This window comes from Gopherus flavomarginatus, chromosome 3 (genome assembly GCF_025201925.1).
Source record: "Gopherus flavomarginatus isolate rGopFla2 chromosome 3, rGopFla2.mat.asm, whole genome shotgun sequence".
NCBI lineage: Eukaryota > Metazoa > Chordata > Testudines > Testudinidae > Gopherus > Gopherus flavomarginatus.
The window spans coordinates 29,791,605-29,818,315 of NC_066619.1; the positions used below are offsets into that span (position 1 = coordinate 29,791,605).

General features: G+C 42.3%; 1 protein-coding gene across 1 annotated transcript in view; it reads right to left on the reverse strand.

Annotated features, from left to right (window-relative positions):
• Positions 1–527: 527 nt before the first annotated feature.
• C6 (complement C6) overlaps positions 528–26,711 on the reverse strand; it is a 37,218-nt gene continuing 11,034 nt past the window's right edge. The window contains exons 7-17 of the mRNA XM_050946908.1: positions 24,196–24,436; positions 22,448–22,570; positions 20,986–21,152; positions 19,582–19,807; positions 17,325–17,496; positions 15,506–15,617; positions 14,176–14,308; positions 12,888–13,079; positions 9,113–9,203; positions 5,431–5,672; positions 528–2,020 (exon numbers count right to left, since the gene is read on the reverse strand). Coding sequence (XP_050802865.1) covers positions 1,839–2,020; positions 5,431–5,672; positions 9,113–9,203; positions 12,888–13,079; positions 14,176–14,308; positions 15,506–15,617; positions 17,325–17,496; positions 19,582–19,807; positions 20,986–21,152; positions 22,448–22,570; positions 24,196–24,436 — 1,881 coding nt within the window. The 3' untranslated portion in view covers positions 528–1,838. The remainder of the gene's footprint in view (positions 2,021–5,430; positions 5,673–9,112; positions 9,204–12,887; positions 13,080–14,175; positions 14,309–15,505; positions 15,618–17,324; positions 17,497–19,581; positions 19,808–20,985; positions 21,153–22,447; positions 22,571–24,195; positions 24,437–26,711) is intronic.

Sequence of the window (26,711 nt, forward strand, 5' to 3'; positions counted from 1 at the left end):
GCGCAGGCCCTATACAGCTGTACTAATACAGCTGTAACAACCAGCGCTGCAAAATTGTAGATGTAGACATACCCTAACAAACGTTTGTAAAGCACTTCAAGATTCTGAGATGGAAGGTGCTAGACAAGTGAAAGATTAGCAGTGTCTGAGCTCCTAAATATTTTAGAAATGCAAAAAAATAAATGAGGCAGGTGGATTGTGTCACATAGAGCATAGAAAATAATCACAACAAAAATGCAAGATGGCATTTCACTTAAAAATGTCTTGGGTCAGATTTATATATAAAAAGGGCAGCTTTAAGATTAAAAAGGCAGAAACATAAGCAGCAGATCCTCGCTCCCTGTAGAGAGTCCAGAAGGTAGAGGCAGCAGCCCTCCTGGAGTCTGCAAAAAGCACAAACCTCTACTAAAAAAAGATCACTGGATCTGTGATCACTCTGAGAGCCAACCAGTCTTAGTAATAATAGGAAATCTGTGAAAAGTCTTGAGACTATGGAGACACCTCGGACAAACTGGAAACAGACAAGGTCAAGACATGTAAGTATTTATTTTGAATTGCCTTTATTATAAATTTTAACACCACAACAAAATATTTTGGTCTATTTTGGCATAGGAGTCCTCCCTTCCTTTCCCTGGGGTTCTACGCAGCCACTACTGGGTTAGTGGTTGCTGAGGTTCCACAGCTCCCCTGCTCTTAGGAGCCAGTGCCTCCTTGGATGCAAAACTGCCATGCCATGTTTAGCCTCAGTGGCCACTAAAATATGACTCTGTTCCTGGATTAAGTCTGGAACTCAGCCCAGCTGAATGGCCAGATATAGGAGCCATACTGCATGATGCATCAGAGTTGCAATAAAATGGTGAGAACTGGCAAGTCTCATGAAGTTAGTTGGTTTTCTCAAAGCTTCAGCTCACGGAGTCAAGCGATTATGTTAGAAACTCAGCTCTTTCTGTTTGGAAAGTAAGTTTCTAGCTCTCTTGGGTGGAAAGGAAAGCTTGAGGCTCTGAACCTTAGAGGCTAAACATAAAACAAACAAACAAAAAACCCCAGAAGGCAAATAAAGAGAACTGCACATTTATTTAAAAAAATACCTGACTGTTCAGCCAGTCTCATGATTATGGGGAGGCCTGATTCAGGATTTTGGAATGACTGCAACTGGAAGTGCTGTATACTGCTCATTTCATTGTTTAAGGTCTTCAGCACTGGGGGCAGTGTCCCTCTGTTTGACTGACCATCATTAAAGGAAAAGTAAAGGTGCTGGGCCGCCCAGAATCCCCTTCCTGTCTGAGAACTCCAGTATGGAGCTCAGCCAGTGAGAAGACAGGGGCACTGGGTGGGCAGGGACAGAGGAGACAGCCCTCTGCCATCAACAAATCCCCTCAGGATTGGGGAGGAGAGAGTCCCAAAAACTAGGGCAAAGGACACAAACAGCATCACAGTTGATAGTAGGAAAGACCCTCAGTCCCAAAGCGCAAGGTAATTTTGAACAGATAATACGACAATTGCCATCCCTCTTTCCAGGAGCCACACAAGAATCTTACTGCAGCCCATGAGAGTAATTCTTGCAGCCCAACAGGGGTGCATGCATTGCCTGCAAGGTGGAGAGAGACACAAAGGTAAAATTGGGCATAGTAGGGTGTAGGAGGTAGAGGGCTCATTTGCATGAGATCCTCACCAACCTATGAGCATGTCTGTAATCCCAGCCACAGAGCTCTGGGGCTTTTTGCTGTTTTGATTTATTTGGGTAGTCAACCAATCTTTCCTCAGGAGAGGCTGTCCTATGTTGCAAGGCCTGAAGCATAAGGCCAAGTATATTTTTGGATGCATATGGCCCGAATACATTAATTCAAACAGTTTCCCTGATGCAGTACTTCTATTTTCATGCCGGCGCATTTCATTGCTCCCAGAGCACAGAGACTGGCTGTCCTTTTTCTACTTGTAGATTCCATTTGGATGCAATAAAGCTGGCTCTCAACCTTTGGACATTGGTAGGGTATCAGGCAGAAGCACTGTGACTGAGAATCTGTGAACAGACAAGTTTCAGTTTTAGTTGCAAATACAGCAGGTGTGTATGTGTGCATGTGTATTTTACAGTCTGGCAACATTTAAAAGAACTAGAAAGAGATAATGAAATTGCAAATTGACAGTATGACAATTCCAGACACCCTTGGATATTAGTGCAGTGGGAATAGACACAACAGAAGTTTCAAGAATGTATTTTCAAAACATTGGTCCCAAGAGCAAGTAAAATGTCAACCTCGCTGATCCATCTGTCTGTCTGGCCAGTTTTTATCAGCCCATGGATGTTTTGAACAAAGACATTATGTTGACTGTATGTTTCCAATTACTTTCAAATGCAGCAATACTGTGAAATGGATGCTTAAAACTTCTGTTGTGTCTGCTTATTTGTCATTAAACCTCCTTTTATGTATCCTAGGCTCTCCACTAGAGGCATACAGGTGACTGTGATTTCATTACTCATTTTTAACAGGAACATCTTCTAATTTCTGATATTCTACCCTAGAAATTTTCCATCTAAGAAAATAGTTCCCCCTTTCCTCACTTACAAATGTAAATATTTCATTTATTCCCATTTTATTTGTTTCTATATATTATTTACATATCTTCTGTCTCTGTAGTGATTCCCAATGCTCACCCTCAAGAATACCAAAGCTGGCCTCCATCCTATGTCTATTTTATGCTCATTGGAACGTATGTGGGTAACACTCACTGTCATGTGTTAGGGTGTATCTACTTTGTAGTCGGAGGTATGAGTACAACTCGAGTAACATACTTTAATCTAGTTAGTGTCTCTAAAAATAGTTGTGAGGACACAGCACCATGAGCTGTACAAGCCTGCCCAGAACCCTTACCCCTCTACCTGCTTTCCCAGCCCACACCACACTCTATGCCACCACATCCTCCCTGCTGCTTCTAGCCACGTTAGCTAGATCAAAGCTTGGATATGCCTACACAACCTGCAATCACACCTCCGATTGCAGTGTAGATGTACCCATAGTGAAGCTGAACCTTAGAAATGCAGGGCCAGCCAAGAAGTGATTTATATAGGAAGATTGCCAAGCAAGATTGAGGGTACTGGGAGATGAGGGAAGGGGAAGAGATCGGGGGTGGGGGAGGGCAGAGAGAAGGAAGAAATATGAAGAAGATGGAGTAAAGAAAAAACTTCACATTCTGGATAGCATAAAGAGCAGAGAGGGCAGCTTTTTTAATTCCATTAAGCATTGCCTTGGATTTATTGAGCCCTTACACTGGAAACAAACACTTTTTGATTAAATTTGTTTCTCTTCCAATCTTCTCCCCCTTCTACGCTCTCTATGCTGGGCCTCTGAGAGGTGCAGCACACAGTTTATACGCCAGGGCTTAAGGGGTACTATGGGGACTTTAAGACACCTGTGTGCCCTTCTGTCCTTGGGCTACTCTGCGTGGAGAGGAGGAGTGGAGAGGTGCCTTTAGTAACATACAGTCACAGGGGCCTGTCTAAATTATAGCAGCCTCTCTAGGGCTGCCCTATGGGCTGCAGTGATGCCTAGAACCCCAGCAGAGCTGCATGCTACAGCCTCACCCCTGACACACATAACATGGCCTTTAGGACTTCCCCTTGGTGAGGGTTTGCAAGAGGATCCTCAGGAGGCAGCCTCCCAGGTGTTCTTCCCCTCCCCTAGCCAGATATGGGGCTTTGGAGTCTCTTATTTGTGCCACTCCAGTTCTTTGACCCTGCATAAAGGAGCTGGAGCACCCAGTCTCTGAAAGCGAGTGGAGGAATGAATGTGGCTGCCACCCACCCCTTTTCTGGCAAGGCTGCTCTGCATGCTGTGTTAGCCAGCAAACATTTCACAAATTTACCAGAAAATCACTGCTGCTATCGCCCTGTTACTCAGTAAAGAGCAGAGTTGTGCAATAATGTTTGTACACCAATCCTCAGAGGGATTTCACAACGAACTCTGACTCTGTTCGTTAAAGCTCTTAATAAACGTGGATTTCATGCATATTATTTTAAAATTATACCATTAAGAAGCCATTATGTAAAACAATACAGTCATGACCAAGAGAAACATTGCAGCCTAAACCTATGCTACTCAGTAGTACAGTGATCTAATGTAGCTATTCCAAAAGATTATATAATGTTGCTTATATGGCATGAAACACAACGCTAGAGGCTGTGTTATCATAAGAACAAATAGAGGATCGTATTGGTGGCTTAATTTCCATTATTAATGCTACAGGTATGAATTGCCTTAAAAGGTCAAGTTCCTGTAGGTCTTCTTGTACCCCTGTTTGGTGACCAATGGGAAATGAACTTGGTGATCTCAGTTTGAGGTGCCACTCCCCCCCCAAAATCAGCATAAATTACACTGAGACAGATTCTGATCTTAGTTCCACATAAGTGAATCTAGAGTAACTCTATTGATTACCATACCTCAAAATTATGGAATAAGGCAAGCGAAGCCAAGACAGTTACTCTGGATTACACCGGGACAACAGAAAGGGGCCCACTGTGTTCATGATGTACTGAAGTATATCCATCAACATTACTTTTAATCACTGTTTTTAAATGCAAATACACAGTAGTTACAAATGTTTTCATTGACAAGAACCGGGGGCAGGATTCTCTTTGCCCAGCAACTTAAGTAGCCATTCACAACAATGCAGAATGAGTGTAAAATAATCAGCATGGTAATGTTTTACTCCCACTTTGAACTGGCTTAAATGATCACACAAGTTGCAGTGAACAGAGAATTAAGCCCTAAATGTCTAGGTTATATGGCACCCTTCACTGGTGTACCTGACCTCCACTGGAAAGGGGTTAATTTGCTAACCTTTTATTGCTGGAGACACGGGCTCAGACCTAGTTTAGGGATGCAGGAAAATAAATGTGGCCAAATTTAGCTTTAGAGTAAGCCACTGGATCTCCTGTTGGTGTTATGGGACTTACCTCATTGATCCCTCATGATGCTTGGATACAAGGTACTGTGTAAATAATAAATACTTACAGTTTTCAAATCATTTGACCCATCTGTATACAATATTCAGAGCCTTGTAGTCTTTAATCACACAGGAACAGACCCTGTTACTCTATCTGTTTCCTTTGTTGGGGCAGCACAAAATGGATAGAAAACTGACTCAGTTTGGCAGTCCCTTTGCATGGTGGGTTCCCCAAATGGCATACAGTTGGTGTGGTCAGCTCTACACTCCCTTGAAGTGCAAGAAGTGCTGAGGAATAGACCTGCAGCTGCTCTAATTCATGCCAGGGACAGAAAGCTACCTGTGCCTCCCTGCCCTTCTTAGCTAGGAGTAGCTCAGATACACCTTAGAATGTGGACCAGAATGACTGTGAATGTCACTCCTAGAGCAGTGGTGCGGATGTTAAATGTTCTATTCTGAGTTTAAGATCTCAATAAAGCACAGTCACACCTGAACACATTTCCCAGTCGTAGCATGTGTCATATCCACAGAGCTCTTTCTTTGAGCTTTTTGTTGAAAGCTTTGTCCTTTCAATGGCCCAGTTCAGGTTGGTATCACCATGACAGGGGCCAGAATGCAAGAAATAGAGTGGCTGCTTGTTAAGGCATTTTTCAGCTAAATACTGACAGCTGGACTTTGTAGAGGGACTTTCAGAAACTGCATGTAGTACGCAGACATCTTCAGAGTAGTGGCTGCCAAGAGACAAAAACAAAAATGTTACAGGAGGCTGGAGAAAATGAAGGAGGCATATGTCAAACCCTTGAAATTCCAGCAGCATAGAATGCATTGACATTGCCACTGTGCGGTTAAGTCAGGGCCATCATTAGAACCCAAACAGCTGCATGCAGGGCCGCCTTTAGGAAGCGCGGGGCCCAATTCGAACACTTTCGGCGGGGCCCTGGCAGGGATGACTTAAAAAGAAAAAAGTGTAAAAAAAAAAAAAAGGCCTTCCATTTCTTCCATGTATTATTTACTTTCCATAAATATATAAATAATAAAATTGTATATTATGTACATTGCATCATATATGCTGTTGATTGGTTATTAATGACTGCTGTTTCACATGTGTGGGTCCCCGCCACTCCCTGGGGGCGTGCACATGTGTGGGTCCCCGCTGCTTCCTGCCCCCCTCATTGAAGCAGGTGTGCAGGTTACTGGCCTGGGAACTGCACGGCAGCAGTGGACATGGGTTTGGTTCGAGGCAGGGCAGGGGCTGACTGGAGGTAGGGTCTGGCTGCAGGCAGGGCAAGGGGTGCGGGGCTGGCTGGAGACAGGGGAGTGTGGGGCGGGCTGGCTTCAGGCAGGGCCACAGGGGGGTGCAGCAGGGGCTGGCAGGGCTGGAGACAGGAGTATGGGACTGGCTGGCTTCACGCAGGGGCGTGCAGCAGGGGTTGGCTGGAGACAGGGCAGGGCGGGCAGTGCAGGGCTGGTGCGGGCAGGGGTGTGTGGCAGAGGTTGGCTGGAGACAGGGCAGGGGGTTTGGTAGGGGCTGGCTGTGGGCAGGGGGTGCAGAGCTGGCTGCAGGCAGCGGGGGGCAGGGCTGGTGCGGGCAGGGCAGGGGGTGCAGCACAGGCAGCTGGAGCCCCGGCCCTTTAAAAAGCCCCCCGCTATTCCAGGGCTCTGGGGACTATTTAAAGGGCCCGGGACTCTCCTGCTTCTACCCCACCCCAGACTTTTTAAATAGCCGTGGGAGCCCTGGGGAATGCATGGGGGCGGCAGGGCACCGGCGGCTATTTAAAGGACCAGCATGGCAGAGGCAGCTGGAGCCCTGGCCCTTTAAATAGCCCCCAGAGCCCTCCGCTACCTCAGGGCTCTGGGGGCTATTTAAAGGGCCCGGGGCTCCAGCAGGGGGCACGGGGCTTGCTGCGCTCCAGCTGGAGCTCCAGCCAGAAGAGCAGGGCCGCAGGGCTTGCGGCGCTCCAGCCGGAGCTCTAGCCGGGGCCATGGGACTTACCGCGCTCAGCCAGAGCTCCAGCAAGGAGAGCGGGGCCACGGGGCTTGTTGTGCTCTGGCCAGAGCTCCAGCCAGGAGAGCGAGGCCGCAGGGCTTGTCGCGCTCCGGCCAGAGCTCCAGCCAGGAGAGCGGGGCCGCAGGGCTTGTCGCGCTCCGGCCAGAGCTCCAGCCAGGAGAGCGGGGCCGCAGGGCTTGTCGCGCTCCGGCCAGAGCTCCAGCCAGGAGAGCGGGGCCGCAGGGCTTGTCGCGCTCCGGCCAGAGCTCCAGCCAGGAGAGCGGGGCCGCAGGGCTTGTCGCGCTCCGGCCAGAGCTCCAGCCAGGAGAGCAGGGTCGAGGGGCTTGCAGTGCTCTGGTCAGAGCTCCAGCTGAGAAAGCGGGGCTGTGGGGCAGTAGCGCTCCCGCTGGCGCTTTGGCCAGGGGAGCGGGGCCATGGAAGACCCCGGAGCAGACTGCAGCCAGGGTAAGTAAAAAAATTTAAAAGGGGCCTAAAGCACGGGGCCCAATTCCCAGGAATCAGCCTAAAGCCGGCCCTGGCTGCATGTCTATCTTAGGTACTTATACAGCCCCCTATACCACAGTATCTGAGCACATCCCAGTCTTTGATGTAGTTTTTCCTACAACACTCCTGTGAGGTAGGGAACTGCTAGTCTCCTCATTTTACAGATGGGAAACTGAGGCACAGAAAGACTTGTCCCAAGATCACACAAGACATCTATGGCAAAGCAGGAATTGAACCCATGGTCTTCCATGGCCCTACCTACTTTTCTAACACAGATCAATCCTTCCTCTCCTAAGTGTCTCCATGCCAGTCCACCACGCAGACATCCTTAGTCTAGCTTGCAAATAATTAGATGCTAAAAATTCTCCAAGACAACAATTTGTTTCCTTGCTGCCTCTGGGGCCTGAGCAGTTGATGTTGTGTAAACAGACAGCATTTCTCTCTAAAACTAAACTAGCAGTGTTCTTGGCTTACTTTAAGCCTGGTGCTCTTCTATGCTTTTTGTGTTATGGTGATGTTCCAAAAATTAAAGCTTAGGTCTAGAGTTTAGGGGAATCCATTTTTCCTCATTTCTTTTCTAAAGTGACTGGGTCTCCATACCATCATTCCCTGATTTGTGATTCCTCTTTGGAGCTGGTAGAGGCTCCCTGTCCCTGTTTGTCCTCTCTTCCCACAGATGGCTTAACAAGCCCACAGTTATTTATATCTGGGATGACAGCACAAGTGATTTCCTCCAAATGCAAACAAATGCAGCATCAGAGTAGGTTATAAAAGGACCAGTAATTAAAAAAAACTCCTGTGACCAAACACATCGGTCTAACAAAGTTTGAGGTTGTTGCTGTTTTTTTTAGCCAGTTAGAATACGACAAACTGGATAATTAGTTACACTCAAATTAATCAGTCTGACAGAAGTGAACCATCATCACTGGGCCAGTTTCTCAGATGCTGCAAATCAATATATCTCCCTGGACTTCAGAGGAGCCAGGTCAATTCACACCAAATGTGTTTGGGAGAATCCAGAAGGAATACAGGTGTTGTATTCATATAATTGGCCCTAGGAAGATGAGGCAAACCGGTTTGGGGAGAAAAAAAAAATCAATCACCAGAAGACCCTTCACTTATCCCTGCAAAAATTCACAGGACTTCAGCAAGTCTGGCTGCTGACTTCAAACGTGGCACAACCCAGGGCTTCCCTGGAGTCTGAGGCCTTCAGTGTATTCTGCCCCACACCCACCTGATGGAAGTCCCAAACACAAGAGGCATAAAACCAAAGAGCTGACCCAATGGTAACTATCAAAACCAGACCTGGTGAGACTCCACATGGGTAACACAGGCTGATAGGAAAGCTAGGTGGCTGACCTCTTAGAAGTCAGTGGCTGGAAAGAAGTTAGGTGAGGGCGAGGGAAGAATGGAAGCTTGTGGGTCCAGACGGTGGGAGATGGCATTGTGGCATGTTGACCACTGGATGCCATTGTTGATCTGCAGAAAAACAGCTGCTAGCTATAAAAATGGCTGTATTTTGGACACCATCTTGTGCCTGTTTTGCTAATGTCTGGTGCAGGCTGCTAGAATGCCATGGCTAGTCTCATTTTTAACTTTCCCTGTTGTTTCATGTTCACAATGAATCACTCCACCGTAGTGCGACTATGGCTTTATATCCAAATACTGTATATACCTTACCCACAATCCTGTGCTGGAGACATGCAAACACACTGAGATCCAACCTGTTTTTGTCCTGGGCTGCAGTTACCTCTAACTTTAGTTTGCTCATCTGAAAAAGAAAGACGGTATTGTCAGAGCTACTTCCTGAAATAACTGATAAAAAGATGAACAGAAACTAGAAATGTGCTATCACAGCTAGAGTGGGTTTATTTTAATTTAGCCTGACCTCCCATAACAAGAGGTGATGCGCATTGTTCTTCAGTTAGCAGGGACACCCAGGTCTAATTCAAACATTTAAAAACAATCCAAGTGTGAACAGAAATCACACCACACAAAGGACAGAACTGCAAAAAGTTCAGAACATCAAGGTGAAGGGGATGGGGTGGGAGCTCTGTAGTCAGCACCTACATAGAAAACATAAAAGAGCTTTTCCACACCTAGTTGTAAAGCACAAAGTCAGTTCAGCCAAAAGATTCTTCCCCTGAGCTGAAATAGTACCCAAATCGTGGTGCCATTTTCCCTTGCTGTTATTATCTATTGGCTTATTTTACAAGACTTACGGTTATTTTTGAATATATTTATTTACATTGTTCTCATCACTTTGGTATTTTTGGAGAATTACAGAAATTAACATGCATGACTGTTGCCAACAACTGACACAAACCAAACTGCCTCTACCACTCTCGCCCCTGAACAGTTAAAGAAAGCAAAAGTTAGAGTGAACAAGTATATCTCACAAAAATCCTCAGACTCAGACTCTGATGGATTGTAGGATACAGCAAATTCTGAAATGAAAGGCTATCCACTGAAAATATCCTGCTGCTCATGTGCCGGACTTCCCCTCTGGAGAGGCACAGGAAAGGGCATTCCAGTGGAACTCAGCTGGCATAAAAAGATATAGGCAATCCCCAAGATGGCCATATCTTCAGGTCTTTATAGAAGATAACATCTTTAAGCTGTACCTAGAAGTTGTCTGGGAACAATTTCAATTAAAAGAATGCAGGTGTCATGCATCTACTCTAGTCTGCACTTCCGAAGAGGTAGGTAGGTAGGTAGGTAGATTTCTGCTGAGTTCAAGAAGCTTCCAAGTGGGTTCTTAAGTAGATTCCAATGTAAAGAGCACATTACAAAGGTCTGGCTTGGTGGTGCTGTAAGCTCGATGGATGGAAGTTGGTTAACCTTGAGGAAGGTCTTGAAATCTTGTTTCATGGCATTTCCTCAAAATGTTCAGGCCATGTCTTGACAAAGGGATAGTTAACCGTGGTGAAGCTCGCAGACAGGAAAGGTTGAAATTTTGAGGCCAGCTCTGCTGTCTGAGAACTACAAGTAGGTATGTGCAATAGTCCTCTCCTGTTTTTCTGAACACTGTAGAGCAAGAAATGCAAGAAAGAAGCATGAACTGAGAAGTAAAGGGAAAGATCCAGTTCATTTAACCACTTACTTTCAGACCTTTGCAACAGTTTCTTTGAAGCCACAGGCAACAGCAACAGTAAGTGCAGATGGTCCTTTGGAATGGAAAGAAACCATTATTCATGGCAGGCTTCCAGTCAACCATGTAACATCTTCCATAATTGCCATTTGGGATGGCTCACTCTTAGACCATTTTGCAAGAACAGGATGTGGGCCAGGGCTAGGCTTAACTTTCAAGGCTTTAACTTGATTGGAAACAAGTTTGGAAAAAACAAATGCACAACTACAAAGTGTAGAATAAGTAGCTAGGTGTAGTACTAGTGAAAAAGGATATTGGATTTATAGTGGATCACACAATGAATATGAGCCAACAAGGAAATTCAGTTATTAAAAAGGTTAATATTATTCTGGGGTGCATTAATAGGAGCGTCATATGTAAGATATGGAAGGTAATTGTCCCACTCTACTTGGTGCTGGTGAGGCCTTAGGTGGAGTTCTATGTCCAATTCTGTGTGTCACGCTTCAGGAAAAATGTGAACAAACTGGAAAGAGTACGTAGCGGTACAACAGAAATAACACAAAGTTTAGAAAACTTGATCTATGAGAAAAGGTTAATGAACTGGGCATGTTTAGTCTTGAGAAAAGAAGACTGAGGGGGGACATAATAACAGTTATCAAATATGTTAACGACTGTTATAAAGAGGACTGTGATCAATTGCTCTCCATGTCCTTTTGAGGTAGGACAAGTAGTAATGGGCTAATCTGCAGCAAGGGAGATATAGATATAGTTTAGATATTAAGAAAAAAACTTTCTAACTATATGGGTAGTTAAATTCTGGAATTGGCTTCCAAAGGAGATTGTGGAATTGCCATCATTGGAGGTTTTTCAGAACAGGTTAGACAAACATCTGTCAGGGATGGTCTAGCTTTACTTGATCCTGCCTCAGAGCAAGGGGGTGGATTTGATGACTTCTCGAGGTCCCTTCCAGCCCTACATTTCTATGTTTCTATAATTACAGGCCTTATTTTTTCTCCTTTAAAAAATGCACTTCTAAATATTAGACGTCACATGAAATACCACCCATGTTAAGTATTAAGAAGTTCAAGGCTCCTCAGCCTGCAAGGATCTGGGTTAGATGTAAAAGAACATATCCTTACAACAGGGTCAGTGGTGGTGACATTCCCTGTTTAAGAAAATAGACAAGTGCCCTTGAAGAGATGGGAGGAGCAAAATGGCGTGAAATAAAATTCACTAACACAACCCTGTTGGAGAGCGCTAAGCACCTGGCAAAGGAATTTGTCTGGCTGAGAAGAAAAGTTGTTGAGCATATAAAGAAAATGATGAGCAGTCTAGTGTAGCCAGAGAGACAAAACATAATGTGCAGCAGAGAATGGTGAACAAGACAGTAAGCAATCACCTTCATCGCACGTTTGCTTTCCAGACTAGGCAAGCTCCATAAGAACACATCTGGGGATGGGTGAGGATTAGGAGAGTACCACACATGATAATATATGAAATAGGTCAGACAATACTAACGAAACTATTGCATGGTAATGGAGACCTTGTTAGCTACAGCCCAGTCTCTAATCTCCCTTTATGAGCAAGCTAATGGAAAAGGTAGCCAAAACAGTGTCAGGTGCCAGTAACCTGTACCCATCTCAGTCAGGCTTCAGGGCAAGGCATGGTATTTAGAGAATGCATTGCTGTGGTGGATGATCTCCTCTTGTCCACAGAAGCAGTGGAAGCATGTCTTTGTGGCATTTGATATGGGCAATTGCCACATGTGCCTGTACTTTCTCCAAAAAGCTGCAAGGATGAACCCAAAAACGGCTCAGTGCTTCCTCTCATCAAAAGCAGAGGGCCATTATGAACAACTGTTCCTTTGGCTCCAAAGCCTGCATGTGCACAGTCTCACAAGGCCTGATCTATATTGATCTATATGAAGCTCCAGGGAGAACTGGTAAGATAACTCAAGCTGAGGTTTCAGCACCATGCAGGTGACATCCAGTTCTACATTTCCTTTGCTTCAAACATAAATACCACCATCTCCTAGCTTTCACAATGCCTAGTAGGTACAGTTGAAGAAAAAAGTCTATCTGCAGCCTAACAACTTCACTGCTAATAAGTGATAGGTTATAACTCAGTCATAAGTATGAACTCGATGTAGGAATAACTGTATGAAATTCTATGGCCTGTGTTATGCAGGAGGTTAGACTGGATGATTATAATAATCCTTTCTGGCTTTAAAATTTGCCACACATCATGCAATGCTCCACAGTTAGTTAAATCTGATTTGAGTTACACTGTTAAAAAAAAAGATTGATCCCACCCTGTTATCTGAAATGAAAAGATACTAGTCAGAGGCAGACCAGGGGTACTAACCTTTTTCACACGTAAGTGATCTCAGTATAGGAGGTGTCCATGATACCTCTTTCCTACAAATGTACTGCTTTCCACCAGTGACAATGAAGCCAGCTGGGCAGCGTAGCTGGATGGTTTCCCCGACCTTGTATTCATTTTTTAATGGGGAGATTGTGACACCCTCAGACACTGATGGTTTAGGGCACATTGATACTATAGTAAAGAGACAATTCAAATAAGTATATCATTTTGTGGTACTAAACACAGTAATTAAAGTGGGTAAGATATATCCATTTAAAAATGTTGTGATCATTTTCACAAACACGCTGACCTCTTTCATTTGATATTCTAAAATTTGGCTTTAAAAAAAAAAAGCCCACAATTTTGAGTTTTGAAAAATTTTGACCTGCTCTCATGGTAACATTCCATCTATTACATTTGTCTATCAGTTACTAAAAAGGAATAAGAAAAAGTGTTTATAAAGTATATATAATAGTGTAATAAAACTTGTAGAATACTGGTACAGCATGCTACAAATATTAAAAAGAGGCAATTAGAGAATCTTATCCAACTATTTACAATATGTAATTATTAATAAAGTGAATGGTGGTAGAAACGTTGTAAATATATTAAATAAGAAATTCATGCTGAAATATACAACCTGAAGATTCAAATCAATGCAAATACATTGAGTTCTTGCCAACTCTTTGAATCTCTCTCACTGATAGATTCAGAATAAGTTTTAGCTTTACTTGTTGATTACACTGTAATCACATCAGGATATGGGTTTTATGGCTGAGATTTCCAAAACAGTCTAGGGGTTTAGACACACATCCTCCACAGAAATTAATGGAAACGGAATGTGTAAGTCCCCTAGAGACTGCTTTGGAAATCTTATCCTGTGTAACTTGTGTGTCCAATCTGAGAATGCTAGTGTGTTCAATCTGATTGTCACAAAATTTACAGCTCACTTGGATGGGTCTGGAAGTGAAAGGCAAGTACTGATACTGAAGACATTTAAACTCAGACTAGAAAAGGAACTAGAAAGTATCTGTCTTCAGGTTTTCTATAGCACCCAGCAGGATAGTATCTTATTATTTATAGAATATGCTATAGGAACAATCCTGCATTGGAAAGGGAACAAATACGGTGACCCAGGAGGTCTCTGCGACCTCTGACTTCTATCAATCATTAATTTCTTCTTAAAACAAAATTACAGATTATTTTATTAAAAATGGAACCATTCTATTGCTTATTATATATTCTTCTTCTGAGTTTTGTTGAGCCTAACTGTTCTTCTCTTTCTTACATTGGCACTCAACAGGCTGCTGTGCCCAGGTATGATCTGGTAGACACCTGAGGAACGGATAGCCAATGAGATCATATCCAGTCATGCAGGCGATTTCAGCTTCTTCCCCAAATGCATAATCATTCTTTTCATTCTACAATTAAATCAAATCCTTTGTAAGTGGAACACGCACTGACATAAGAAACAGATTCTCAGGACCATAGTATTGCAATTGTCATAATTTTTTTCCTTTCTCTGATGCAAAAGCCATGCATCCCATTTGTCTGTCCATCCAGGCGCTAATATTGTCATGCATTCACCCCATTAGTATCGGCACACTGGTTACAACATTAGGGTTCACAAAGAATGCTGTGTAAATTAGGTCCTATATCCTTCACCCATCCTTTGTTTTAGTTGTTGCTGAGCTCTTTTACAGATCTGTGACTGGGAGAAAGCGCCCACAGAAAGGGAGCCTTGTAGCTTGCCCTCTATTCAGCAGTATGATTGCTAACACACCAGGGATGCAAGATATATTAGATCTCTCTCTGTGTTTATGTGCTGGTAAAAGGTTTACTGAAGAAACTGTCAGTCAACATAAAAATATTGATCCCAGAAATGTAAAAAAATTGTTTAGTGCTGCATATTGATGACTGTCTACTACCCATTTGTGGCGCATGCACGGACATGCATCAGTATCTCAGCAATAGTGCTTCCCTTGCCTTTTAAATCTCTCTCAATTTTTCACTTTGCAGTAGATTTGTATATTCAATCTCTTCTGTTAAGCTCTTACTGGAGGAAGCAGTAAGTTCTCATTAATCACTCCAACACCTAGCTGATTGTATGCTGCTCCTTGTCCTATCGCTTCCATGTAGCCAAAACCCAAAAAGTCCAAAGTGAAGATGAAATATGAATTTAGTGATTGAGAGACAGGAGAAGGGATTTTAAGGAGCAGAAAGAAAACAGTCAATGGAAAAGAAAATCAGTAGGAAAAAAGCCTCCAAATATAGAAGACTTTGGTGAAAAAAGGAGTAAAGTTGGTAAGAAAGAAAATTTAAATTAAAAAATTCTGTTTAAAAATGCACCCATTAATGCCAGCCTAGCTTTTGTGATGTTTTATATCCCAAACAGTGGTACATAATATCAGCTTCTAATCAGTTAGAAAAATGTATTTATTAAATAAAGTGGAATCATGTTGTTCAAGCTGGTGTCATGTACTAATATTTGGATACAATTAGAGGAAACAGTTTTGTGAACCCAACAAGGAGTTTGTGAGGCTTGTCAAACCTGGAGTTTCTTGAAGCTCTCCGTCCCTGCACATCACCCCTTATCCCGGGCTTTACAATCTTCTCACCCTGAGAAATCCATTTTCTGGTGGGGATGGCTTAAGACATCCAGACTCTGGTTCACCAATGAAAATGTCCACTTCCTTTCTTGCTTCATTGTCATTTACACAGGGAGCCCCTCTGAAAAATAAGAGTTTGTAGTTAAGGATGCAAACTAAGGAGTGATTAAAGTAGATTGAAGCAGGAGGGAGAGTTCTCACAACATAAGCCGAAGGGGAGGAGAAGGTGGCAGGGAATACTGCTTCTGCAAACCAGAGAAAGCAAGGGGGAGCTTGGCTTTCTTTCCTCCTCCATTCCCCTACTATAACCCATTGAAACTAAGGAAAAGAGTACCGTGTGCTGACCAGAGCCAGATTAGCCGAAAGCAGCCCAGGGAACAGAGGAGCAGATATTGGGCCAAATTCTCTGCTGACATGATAACTTTCCTGGACTAGCAGAGAATTTTACCTATTTAATTTTCTTGAATTAGGAGAAACAGGGCAAGGAGGACAAAAGATGGTGCTGAACCTCTAGGAAGTGACTGTGAGCTCAAGTGGTTTGGTCAGTGTTGGGGTTTATCATCCGTCAGCTGGGTCATACCGAAGGTAGTCAAAAGTCTATTCCCTGACTACCTAGTTCAGGCAAGGACTAAGGAGACCCCCAGTGCGTGGATATGAGTAGGCTTGGCAGAACTCGATTGTAAATATTTTTTACAATTTGGTGAATATCATGTTTATTTTAAGCACTTTTTAATTTTTATTGACTAAATTTTCATAGTTGTGGAAAACTATCGGGGGGGGAGACACCTGATGACTATTTAATGGCAGTCATTGAGATTTAAAATTTAAAGCTTTATAACTGTTAAAACACAAACTGTCAGCATCACATTTCAAAATAAATATCCTTAAATCAAACTCTAATAAGTTCTCACATAGAACTTTACTTTGCCTAAGTGTAAATTTTGATTATCACTGATGAGAATTTTTGTCACGTTGGGTGTATACGGTGAAATAAACCTTTACTGACATTTACCAATACAAATCTAATCCCTCCAAGCCTAGCTATGAGGGAGCACATGCTATGTTACCTTACTTACTGATGGAGCTAGGTAGCCAAGGAGAACTAAAGGGTCTGTACGTGTCCAATAGCCTCAGTAAAGGAGCTCCTATATAGTCATTACAACAGAGACAGTACAACTCCCAGTCCCACCTCTGCAGCTTCCACTGATTGCTACCAGGGTTGTGACCACCAGAGAAGATGCACCAGTGGTGAACTATGGTTATGAAGTTTACTCTTCAAGACTCAGTCTTTGAATGAGAAACTAAACCCATTGAAACCTTGCAAAATTCATGTTTTGCAGATTCAAAGCAGAACCAGGTGGACCTCAGTAGTTTTGGTAATGTTTCTCTTTGAGATTTTGAATTCAAACCTAAAAACAAGTAAATGAACAAGCAAGCAAGCGAGTAAACAAAGCAAACAAACAAGTAAACAAAGAGAAGCTTGTGGGAATAGGAGGCAACATCCAAATTAATGTAGCTCGGAAGACAGGAATGTGTTTGCATAAAGACCCATGAAAAGAAACTGCAGAGTTCTGTATGATTTCAGACAGAGTCATACAAAACATTTAAAAATAACATATTGGTAACGCTATTGGAATTCTCTGGGAAGCAACAACAAAACAAAACCAAATTTGTATCAATTTTCAGACATTTTCCTCTAACAGACCCATCCACAGAAACACAGGCAGGAAATTCCTCTCCACTATTCCCTATCCTTACTAGTCACCAAACAGGCATCTTCAATCCCAACCCATCAGGAAGTGGAAATTCCAGTCTACCATCTTCTTACTTGTCCACAAACATTGAGATGTAACAGTCCTCCTCCTGCTCACGTTCACCTTGGCATGGCTTCCCTCCATTCAGCGGTGCAGGGTTATTACACTCACGGGTCCTTCTTCTCTTGAAAGCAGCATCGCAGGAGCTCCAGGCAGACCAGCAACTCCAGTAACCATCTACTGCAACTAGAACAGTTGAAACAAAACTCCAGTCACTTGACAAATCCACTCTACCTGCATTATTTTCCTTACTCTGTATACAACAGGAAATCTGGTTGATTAACAGTCACATTTTAAAACTATTTGCATTGTTTCCTAGCAGAGAAACATGTTATTTATGGGGTTACATTTTAAACAGAGATGGGCCAAACCCAAATTTGAACTTTGAATTTCAGGGGAGTCTAAATATTCCTTTCTTTACACAGTTTTGGTCCCAGGTCATATCCAAAACCAGAGGATGCCTATTTTCTAGTTCCACCATATATGCAGCTATTTGGTGATTCCATTTTCAGACAGTTCATGAGATGTTAGTGTCTTGAAATCCAATTCCTGACCTGAATTCCAGAGCCAAGATATCCCTAATCCCAAATTTACTCCAGATCCAAATTGGAATTAAATTGCCATCACCTTCGCACATCTTCTGTTTAATTCTTTTAGTTTGCTTTTCCTTGAAACACGTTTTATATGAATTACTTAATCTACAGATATCTCCACAGGCAGTACATGAGGTTAATATCTTTTGGCTTCTGTATACCTAGCTTCTAATCCTCATGTGGTCAAGAATGAAAAATAAATAAGTAGTACCTTGCTAAACCCTTCTACGCATTTGTCCTTGTCACAAACCCCAAACCCAACTAAGCCCTGCCCAAAAAGGCTGAGTATTGGAATAGCAGAGTTGCAATCAGCACTAAACTGAATTTGCAGGTGGGGTTCATAAGTAGTAATTCTTAGATCTAGCCAGGTATCTTAAGTTTTCACTTGTACAAGGACCATATTTTAAAAATATTAGAAATACAGATTCATTTTGGACACCAGATTATTAGACACTATAATAAACAGGAGTTTGCACACATATATACACATATATATATGTCATAATATAGATTTTCACTTTCAAAATGCATCTTCACAATATGGATATGATTAAATCAGTACATAGATAGAAGTACTTTCTACTAGCCTGGTAGAAAATTTCCTGTTGGAATAGTTTTCTACTAGAAAATGCTGATATGATACAATCAAAACATTTCACTTCTGATGGAAGCCAGGCAAGCAGCCAGGCTAGCAGGCTGCCTGCTTGATTTCCTACCTGTCCACCCACCCACCTGCGATGGAGATGGGAGAGAGAAGGCTGTCCACATGCCCACCTAGTAGGGTCCTTGGCTAGTCAGCTGCCAGGCTGCTAAATTCCTGGGCAGCAAACTCTATGGTAAGCAGCCTCCCTGGGTGGCTGGCTCCCTGGGCTTCCCGGCTTCCCAAATGGCTGGTTCCCCAGACTGCCCTAGCTGCCCACCCAGCTCCCATGGTTCCCTGGGCTCCCCACCTGGTTCCCTGACTGGCTTGCCACTGGCTGACTGCCTGTCTTGCCTGATTTATTTTTATTTTGAAATTGGTAATTGGTATTCTAATTAGTGGAGTAACTGGTCATTTGTAATGGTCTAGTAATTGGCAACTTCCTATTGTAATACGTATAATAAAAATACAGAATAAAAATAATCTGTGTATTTTTTTTATTATGCACATTACATTAGGAAATACCAAACCACTTCAACACTTATCATTAAGATTATCACTTACTAATTAAAGAATGCCAATTTATAATCAATTGCCAATTTACAAAATAAAATACAAAATATAATTTAATAATATAAAAGTTGAAATGTTTCAACTGTTCTGACATGGCATGAAAAATGTAACATGAAATTAGGAAATGTCTCAACTTTTATGTTACATTATAAATTATGAAAGTCAAGCCAACAAAGTCCAAATGAAATGTTTCAATCTTATCAAAATGAAACTACTTCCACCTATCAAAATTAAACATTTAATAAACTAAATATCATTTTGATTTGTTTGAAATGAAATTGTGGAACTTTCCTTGGTGGGAAACTTTGAAATTTCAATATTTTGTTCTGATGCAATGGAAATGTGAAAGTCTGGAATTTCATGGAATGGGAACTCCAGATTCCAACCAGCTTTAACTTTTAACATTAAATTGTTCAGCTATAAAGAAGAAGCATATTTGCATCATTATGGTATTACTGTAAATACCTGATTTGTAATCTGGTGCACGTTTCTCACAGTTATCGCCGTAGGTTCCAGCCTGACACACACACAGACACTCTGTTCCAGACAACACAGGTCTGCCATTATTGGGACAGGGGATACATTTACAAGGGTCAAATATGTCCATGTATTCAATAAGAGCTCTTCTGAGGTTGCGCCGTTTAGTCACTGCACAGGGGAAGTTCTTCACCAAATCCAGGATGGGGGCCAGCTAAAAGACAAGCACATAGCAGAGGATCATATAATGAACAATGAAGTGAAAATTTCATTGCAGTACAGAGTTAGTTGTATTGACTTCTTGCTATGGATCGCTGCAGGGCATCAACATAGCCCAAACAGCTAAAAAGATATCCATCTTTTTTAAAGACATCAGAGCCTACAAAGCTATGTGCATAAGATATTGGGAGTGTGGTGCATGGTGCAATTTCTTGGTATTTAACTGGACATGAAAACTCCACACATCTAGATCACCCATATATATATTTTCCTCTTCACAGAGGTGACGGCCTAGCGGGCAAGTGGCAAAGAATTAGCAATATACATTTTAAAAATCACACCAGATAAGATGGTGTAAACAAAGACATGGAGGTCATGTACACTCATGGGAGATGCAGTAATATACAGGGGTGAGCAATGTGATGGGACCGATATTACATTTACTGTTTAGTCACAGTCTATGTTTTCCAAACTAGGACTGGTTGTGGAGTTTGCACAATGAGGAAGGCAGCTAACTTTCTGCACACAACTAGTGCATTGCTTTCCTTCTTCCCCAAAACAACCAGCCCCTTCCTACTACCAAGCTCCAGGGGACTCCTCCTTCCCAATGATGTCTGAAAATAGGCCCAGCGACTCCCCTCACTCCCTGTGGCTGTCCAGTACCCTTCAATCTGGACGCCCAGTACTAAGGAGAGTTAATTTAACAAACTGAGGGATACAAAAAGTAGTTCTAGTAAATGTTTACAAAACTCTCTAAAATATTTTGTGTATGTAAAATAATCCCAGTCTCCTTCCAGGGAACAAGAGGAAAACGAATGAAGGATCTAGTCCAGTGGTTCACAAACTGTGGGCTGCAGGGCTGGCTTACACTTCCTGGGGCCTGGGCGGCGGGAGTCAGGTTACAGGTCTCCTGCCTGGGGCTGAAACTCTTGGGCTTTGGCCCCCACTCCTGGGGTAGTGGAGCTCGGGCTTTGGTTTCTATCCCGACCCCCCCAGGGCAGCAAGGCTCAGGCAGGCTCAGGCTTGGGTCCTCCCTCCTGGGGTCCTATTGTAATTTTTGTTGTCAGAAGGGGTCACGGTGCAATGAAGTTTGAGAACCCCATATCTAGTCTCTGATCCCCTAATGGATGATGGGCTTTATTTTCTTGCTAGCATTTTTCTTTCTTTTCTTACCTCAAAATCAATCACAATAGGATTGTCCTTTGTTGATTCCACCCAGTCTGTGAATACTGTATGCTCTGGAAAAGCCCCCTTTTTCTCCCAGGCCAAAGCTGCAGCGTATTCTGCTCTTCCTCCTTTTACCAGTGAAATAGACCGTTCAGCTGACTGCAAAAATGATCCTAAAATGAGATTAAAATTAAGGTTTTTTAAAACATAACCACAACTTTTCTATTGTATACAATGCAAACTCCAAGGATTGGATTTTTTTTTAAAAGCCAATAGGATTTGATGGTGACACAGGGGCACGAAATTATAGGGTAGGGAGATGGCCATCCCTCTCGCTCTCTCGCATTCCCATTCCCACTGAAGTCAATGGAAAGTTTGCCATTGACAGTGGCAGTCTGATTGGCATTTATGTGACTCTGGCAAGACTGACCAAGGGATCCTTTGTAAATTTCTAATAATAAATAATAATAACTAACAAATACTACTAAGGTGTAAACAACTCAGTGCAGAGGAACTTTTCATCCAGGTCCAAGGAGCATAACAGGAGTAATGTTATGAAATTAAGAAAGAAAAATGTAGTCTGAATATGAAGAAAAATGGGGAAATTTAGTAGATTGTGGAATAATCTCGAGGACTTCTTGTAAAAGAAGGGGATGAAAGCCTCATTCCTGGAGACATTTAAAACTAGAAAGGACATTGTACAATATGAATAGAAAATATATCATATGGAATTGGCAAGAGAATGGGCTGGGACAGGATTTCCTTACACATCTCAATAGTTTGGTTGTCTTTCATATGGCACTACCCACATGAGAGAGGGAAGGCATATTTAGCCTGAGAGGATCAAAGAGTTCTTTCCATTTATGCTGGATGCATGACTACCTGACACTTTGTAGAAAATAAACTGTTCTTTGAATATACCTGAATATACCTAGGGTAGAGCCTCCATTGCACCAGAGCTTTGCTTGGTACAGCAGAGAAGAGGGGGATGTTGAAGAGTTAGTCAGGGATTCCTGATTCTCTGTCTGATTTTGTGCCACCTTCAGCCACAGAAAAGTTGAGAGCAGCTTGGGGGCTGCTTTAGTCTCTGCCAGCTGGTAATAGTCCTCAAATGATTGTCCACCAGGCAGGCTTCCCAGAGCAGTCCTGACATGTCACCTTCCCAGCTCCAGCATGGCCTTACATTGAAAATGTGGAGATAGGTAGCATAGGAGATGGCTATACTAGTTTTGTGAGATAGGATTCCTCAGCTGGGAAAACATGCCAGGATGGAACAGGGAAGAGGATCTGGGCCACAATGCTCATAATGCTTGACTTGGGAGACAAAAGGTGAAAAACTGGCCCCACTGAAATTGAAGGGAGTTTTGCCATTGACTCCAATGAAGTTAGGGTTTCACCCCAATAACTGTCAGATACTATCGCCCATGGTAAATAACAGTACACAGTGCTTAGTTCTCATCACAATGACCTTCATGGTGTTCAGTCAGTTTATTTGTGGTGCACGTCGTATGTACTTTCTTTTTCTTTCTGAAAAACACTCGCCTAGTTGTTTCTACGCGGACACATTCCGTTGATTCTTGTTGTGTCAAGCCTGGGAAATATTAAACAGCAATGATGGCATTAAGCGCCAAATATTAAACACAAAACACTAAACAGCATCCCTAGTTTCCACATGGTGCCCCTTTTGTCTACATCTATTTCATGGCATTCCTCACCTAGAACACCTCACTAGTTTCCTCCATGTCTGAGATTCTCATCCCCACCAGTTACATCCTGAAGATGACTTAGGTGTTGTGGATTACTTCATTCACCTCACTGTTGTTTCATGAGATATCCTGCTATTCCCCCATGTACCAACAATGTCAGACAGAGCCATATGTACCATACCTGTCTAAGTATGTACTGATGTTGCTGGTACTTCCTTGACGCACTCGACTATACTTTATTAACCAGCAGTGGCCACACAAGTTAACCATAACTCAGGAGCACAGCCTTTAATCTGAGAAGTTAGGTTTTTAGCTTTTGTAGAATGCTCTCTCCATTTTAATGATTTGATGATCTTTCTAAGGAATTTACTGCCAACAGTCATTGCTAATACTTTTCATAGGTTTATAGCTTTTAGGTCTAGAAGGAATCATTAGTTCATCTGGTCTGACATCCTGTATCACACAAGCCATAGAATTTCATCCATTTACTCCTGTATGGAGAACAATAAGTTGGGTTTGACTAAAGCATCTGTTCTAGAAGACATCAAGAAAAGGAGAATCCATCACTTCCCTTGGTAAAGCCTAGACCTACATAAGTTTGTGAGGTTAGACATTATTTTGTGTGAGAGCCATATAGGATTACTGAGTTGTGTATGCTAAAACATGAAAATATTAAGCAGTGCTTTTCTCACAGGCACTATTAGTGGAATGATAGGAAAATATATATATATATATATATATATATATACACACACACACACACACATTATATATATATATATATATATATATATATATATATGTGCTACTTGTGACAAAGTTCCTCCTCTTCCTTGGTGGGTCCTGTGCTTGTTGGCGGATTTGCTCACCTCAGAGATCTTCCCCTCTGGTGGAACCCACAGTCCGGGTCAACTCCTCCTGTCTCTGATCAGGAGTTGGGAGGTTTGGGGGGAACCCGGGCCTACCCTCTACTCCGGGTTCCAGCCCAGGGCCCTATGGATTGCAGCTGTCTATAGTGCCTCCTGTAACAGCTGCATGACAGCTACAACTCCCTAGGCTACTTCCCCATGGCCTCCTCCAAACACTTCCTTTATCATCACCACAGGACCTTCCTCCTGGTCTCTGATAATGCTTGTACTCCTCAGTCCTCCAGCAGCACACCTTCTCACTCTCAGCTCCTTGCGCCTCTTGCTCCCAGCTCCTCACACACACACCACAAACTGAAGTGAGCTCCTTTTTAAATCCAGGTGCCCTGATTAGCCTGCCTTAATTGATTCTAGCAGCTTCTTGATTGGCTGCAGGTGTTCTAATCAGCCTGTCTGCCTTAATTGTTTCCAGAAAGTTCCTGATAGTTCTGGAACCTTCCCTGTTACTTTACCCAGGGAAAGGGGACCTATTTAAGCTGGGGCTAATATATCTGCCTTCTATCACTTTCCTGTAGACATCTGGCCTGATCCTGTCACATACTAAATAGATCATATGTTTTTTTTCCTCACCAAAGATTACATACCTGAATTCTTCAGTTCTTCAGCACTGTATTGATAAAGAAGGTCATATGTGCCACCCATTGATCCAGAAGTGTAGTAATGAGTCCCAAAGTCATCAAAAATTCTGCTATATAAAGCAAAGTTGTACTCCAAAGGCAGGTGGTTAAGTGCCTTTAGAAAGATATTTGAAAGCTGCAGATCTGACTGTTTCATTGTGAAGTTTGAAACTGCAATCACTTTATGGACCCTAATAAAGTTGGAATTCTAGAAAGAAAGAAAAAATGAGACACTAAATACCTTTATTCTCTGGTTCACTAAAGATGCAAAAAAGCTGAGAATATGTTCATTTCCCTTTGTATATTGTAAAAAGGGGCAAATACATTCTATTTTATGTTTCTTTTGTCATGGGTAAACTAGCACAAATGAAACCAGAGATCAATCCACTTGAGACTACAAGCACTTGGTTACATTCATACAATGCATGATAGACAAATAGACAAAAAGTATTCTTATTAATATTACTTTTATGATGTTAGTGTGTAGGGACCACAACTGAGCTCAGGACCCTTTCATTCATTTTGTACAAACACAGAATAAGTGGCAGTCCTTGTTCTGAAGAATGTACAGCCCATAAACAAAGCAAACAGAGCTCAGAGGAAGGAATGTAACATGCAAGCAGAATGATAGGTGCTATGGTTTGCAACTATCATGTTAGTTCCGTGATTAATTTTAATTTTAATTTTTTCAGGGTAGTTTTTGGAGGTAGAGGATTCGGTCAGTGTTGCCAATTCCCATGATTTTACCATGAGTCTCACAGTATTACAGTCACAGCTGGAATCAAGACATTGCATCAGAATCTTGGCTTTCAAGTTTCTAGCCTGCATGGTGGCAGAGAAAAAGCTTGAAATCACAAAGCAAGTGCACCCATTGGGATCAGAAACCAGAAGGCAAAGAAAAAGAAAACAAAACTGTGTTTTGAAAATTTCATGATTCCAAAACCAGTCTCACGATTTCAGGGCACCTGACTCACATTTTCTGCATGCTTGGGATTTTGTTAGCTAAATAGAAAGACAAAGGGAGGGAGAGAGGAAGGGATAGGAAAGCAGGTGGATGAGGCTGAAAAGAAGAGACTTTGAGGGAGGGCACAGAATGATGCTGGTGCCAACAACAAATCAGTAGATGGGAGAGAATGTCCAGAGTAAAAAAAAACAAAAAAACCCCATGAAAAGTGGCACTGATGACATAATCAGAAGCTGCAGCTTCCTGCTTCAGCTGCTTCTCTCTGCTGCTAATTTTCCCTCTCAGTAGTTTCTTTTATCCCTGAGCTCACAAGGCTTGTGATGGGTGTTGTGGGGAAGGGAGATGCGTGGGCTCTGATGGCTCCAGATTGAGTTTCCCTAGATCAAGAGATGCTGGGAAACGAAGGGTAACCCCGGCTGGATCTCAGATTCCCCTTTCCCCACAGTTGTCCAGTCACAATTTTATTACAATATTAGCTCCCGTTATAAAGTTTGCATCGAATTCCAGGATGCCCATTTAACGTTTCACATTGCAGTCACAGGGAGATTTGAAATAAACGACCTAAGAGATACCTCTTGTATTTCTCCTAAGGACATATTGAGATATTCAAACTGACCCTTGGTAGCACAAGTTCCAGTTGAAGTTGGAACTGATCCTGTACCCACTGAATTCAATGGGAACTCATGTCAGCAACTCTGATAATAAGATGTCTCAAGCAGGGCACCCAAAATGAGTGGCCACTTCTGAAAATATTGGCCTAAATGCTTAGTCAGGTGAAATGTGCATTAATTTCAAGGGGAATTTTGTATGATTTAGAACATCAGGATTTAGTCAAAAGTTTCATTTTCCTAGCATTTCTTAGGATTTTCTCTATGGCTTTGTACCTATCCACCCATGAACAGCATAGGTACTTTTCACGTTTCCACTGAATGTTTGCATCCTTGTTCTTACCTTCACTTGGCTCAGAAAGCGTATTTTTTCTAATTGTGTCCAATTCAGCTGTCTTTTGTATTGTACATGTGATACACATATTTGCATTTTCTACTGGTAAATGTATTTCTAAATGCCTGTGACAAGCAATTCTTTGCAGAACAATTTCCCAGAAATTTAATATCTGCTCAATAATTACTACATTCAAATACAGAAAGGCTCAGAATCTTTGGCACTATAAGATATTTAATCATTCTAGCAACTTGGAAATCTTAAATCTAATTATCTTTGGGCAGATGCTTCCCCTATAAAACTATAGTGATCCTCATGACATCAGTAAAACCTACGTATGCCAGTAGTAAACTTATCCCTTAGAGTACTAAATATCATCACAAATATTTGTCTTGGTCAGGGTAGACTATTTAATAAGATATTGCGCCAAATTCTTCTCAGTTACATGAAAAAAACATCAATGACTTCAATTAAAGTATACGCAATATACTTACTTGACCGTGGTGTAACCCAAGGAAAGCACAATTGGCCAGTGTGAAACTTGGCAGTTTTGACTGAGAAGGGGATATACAATTAA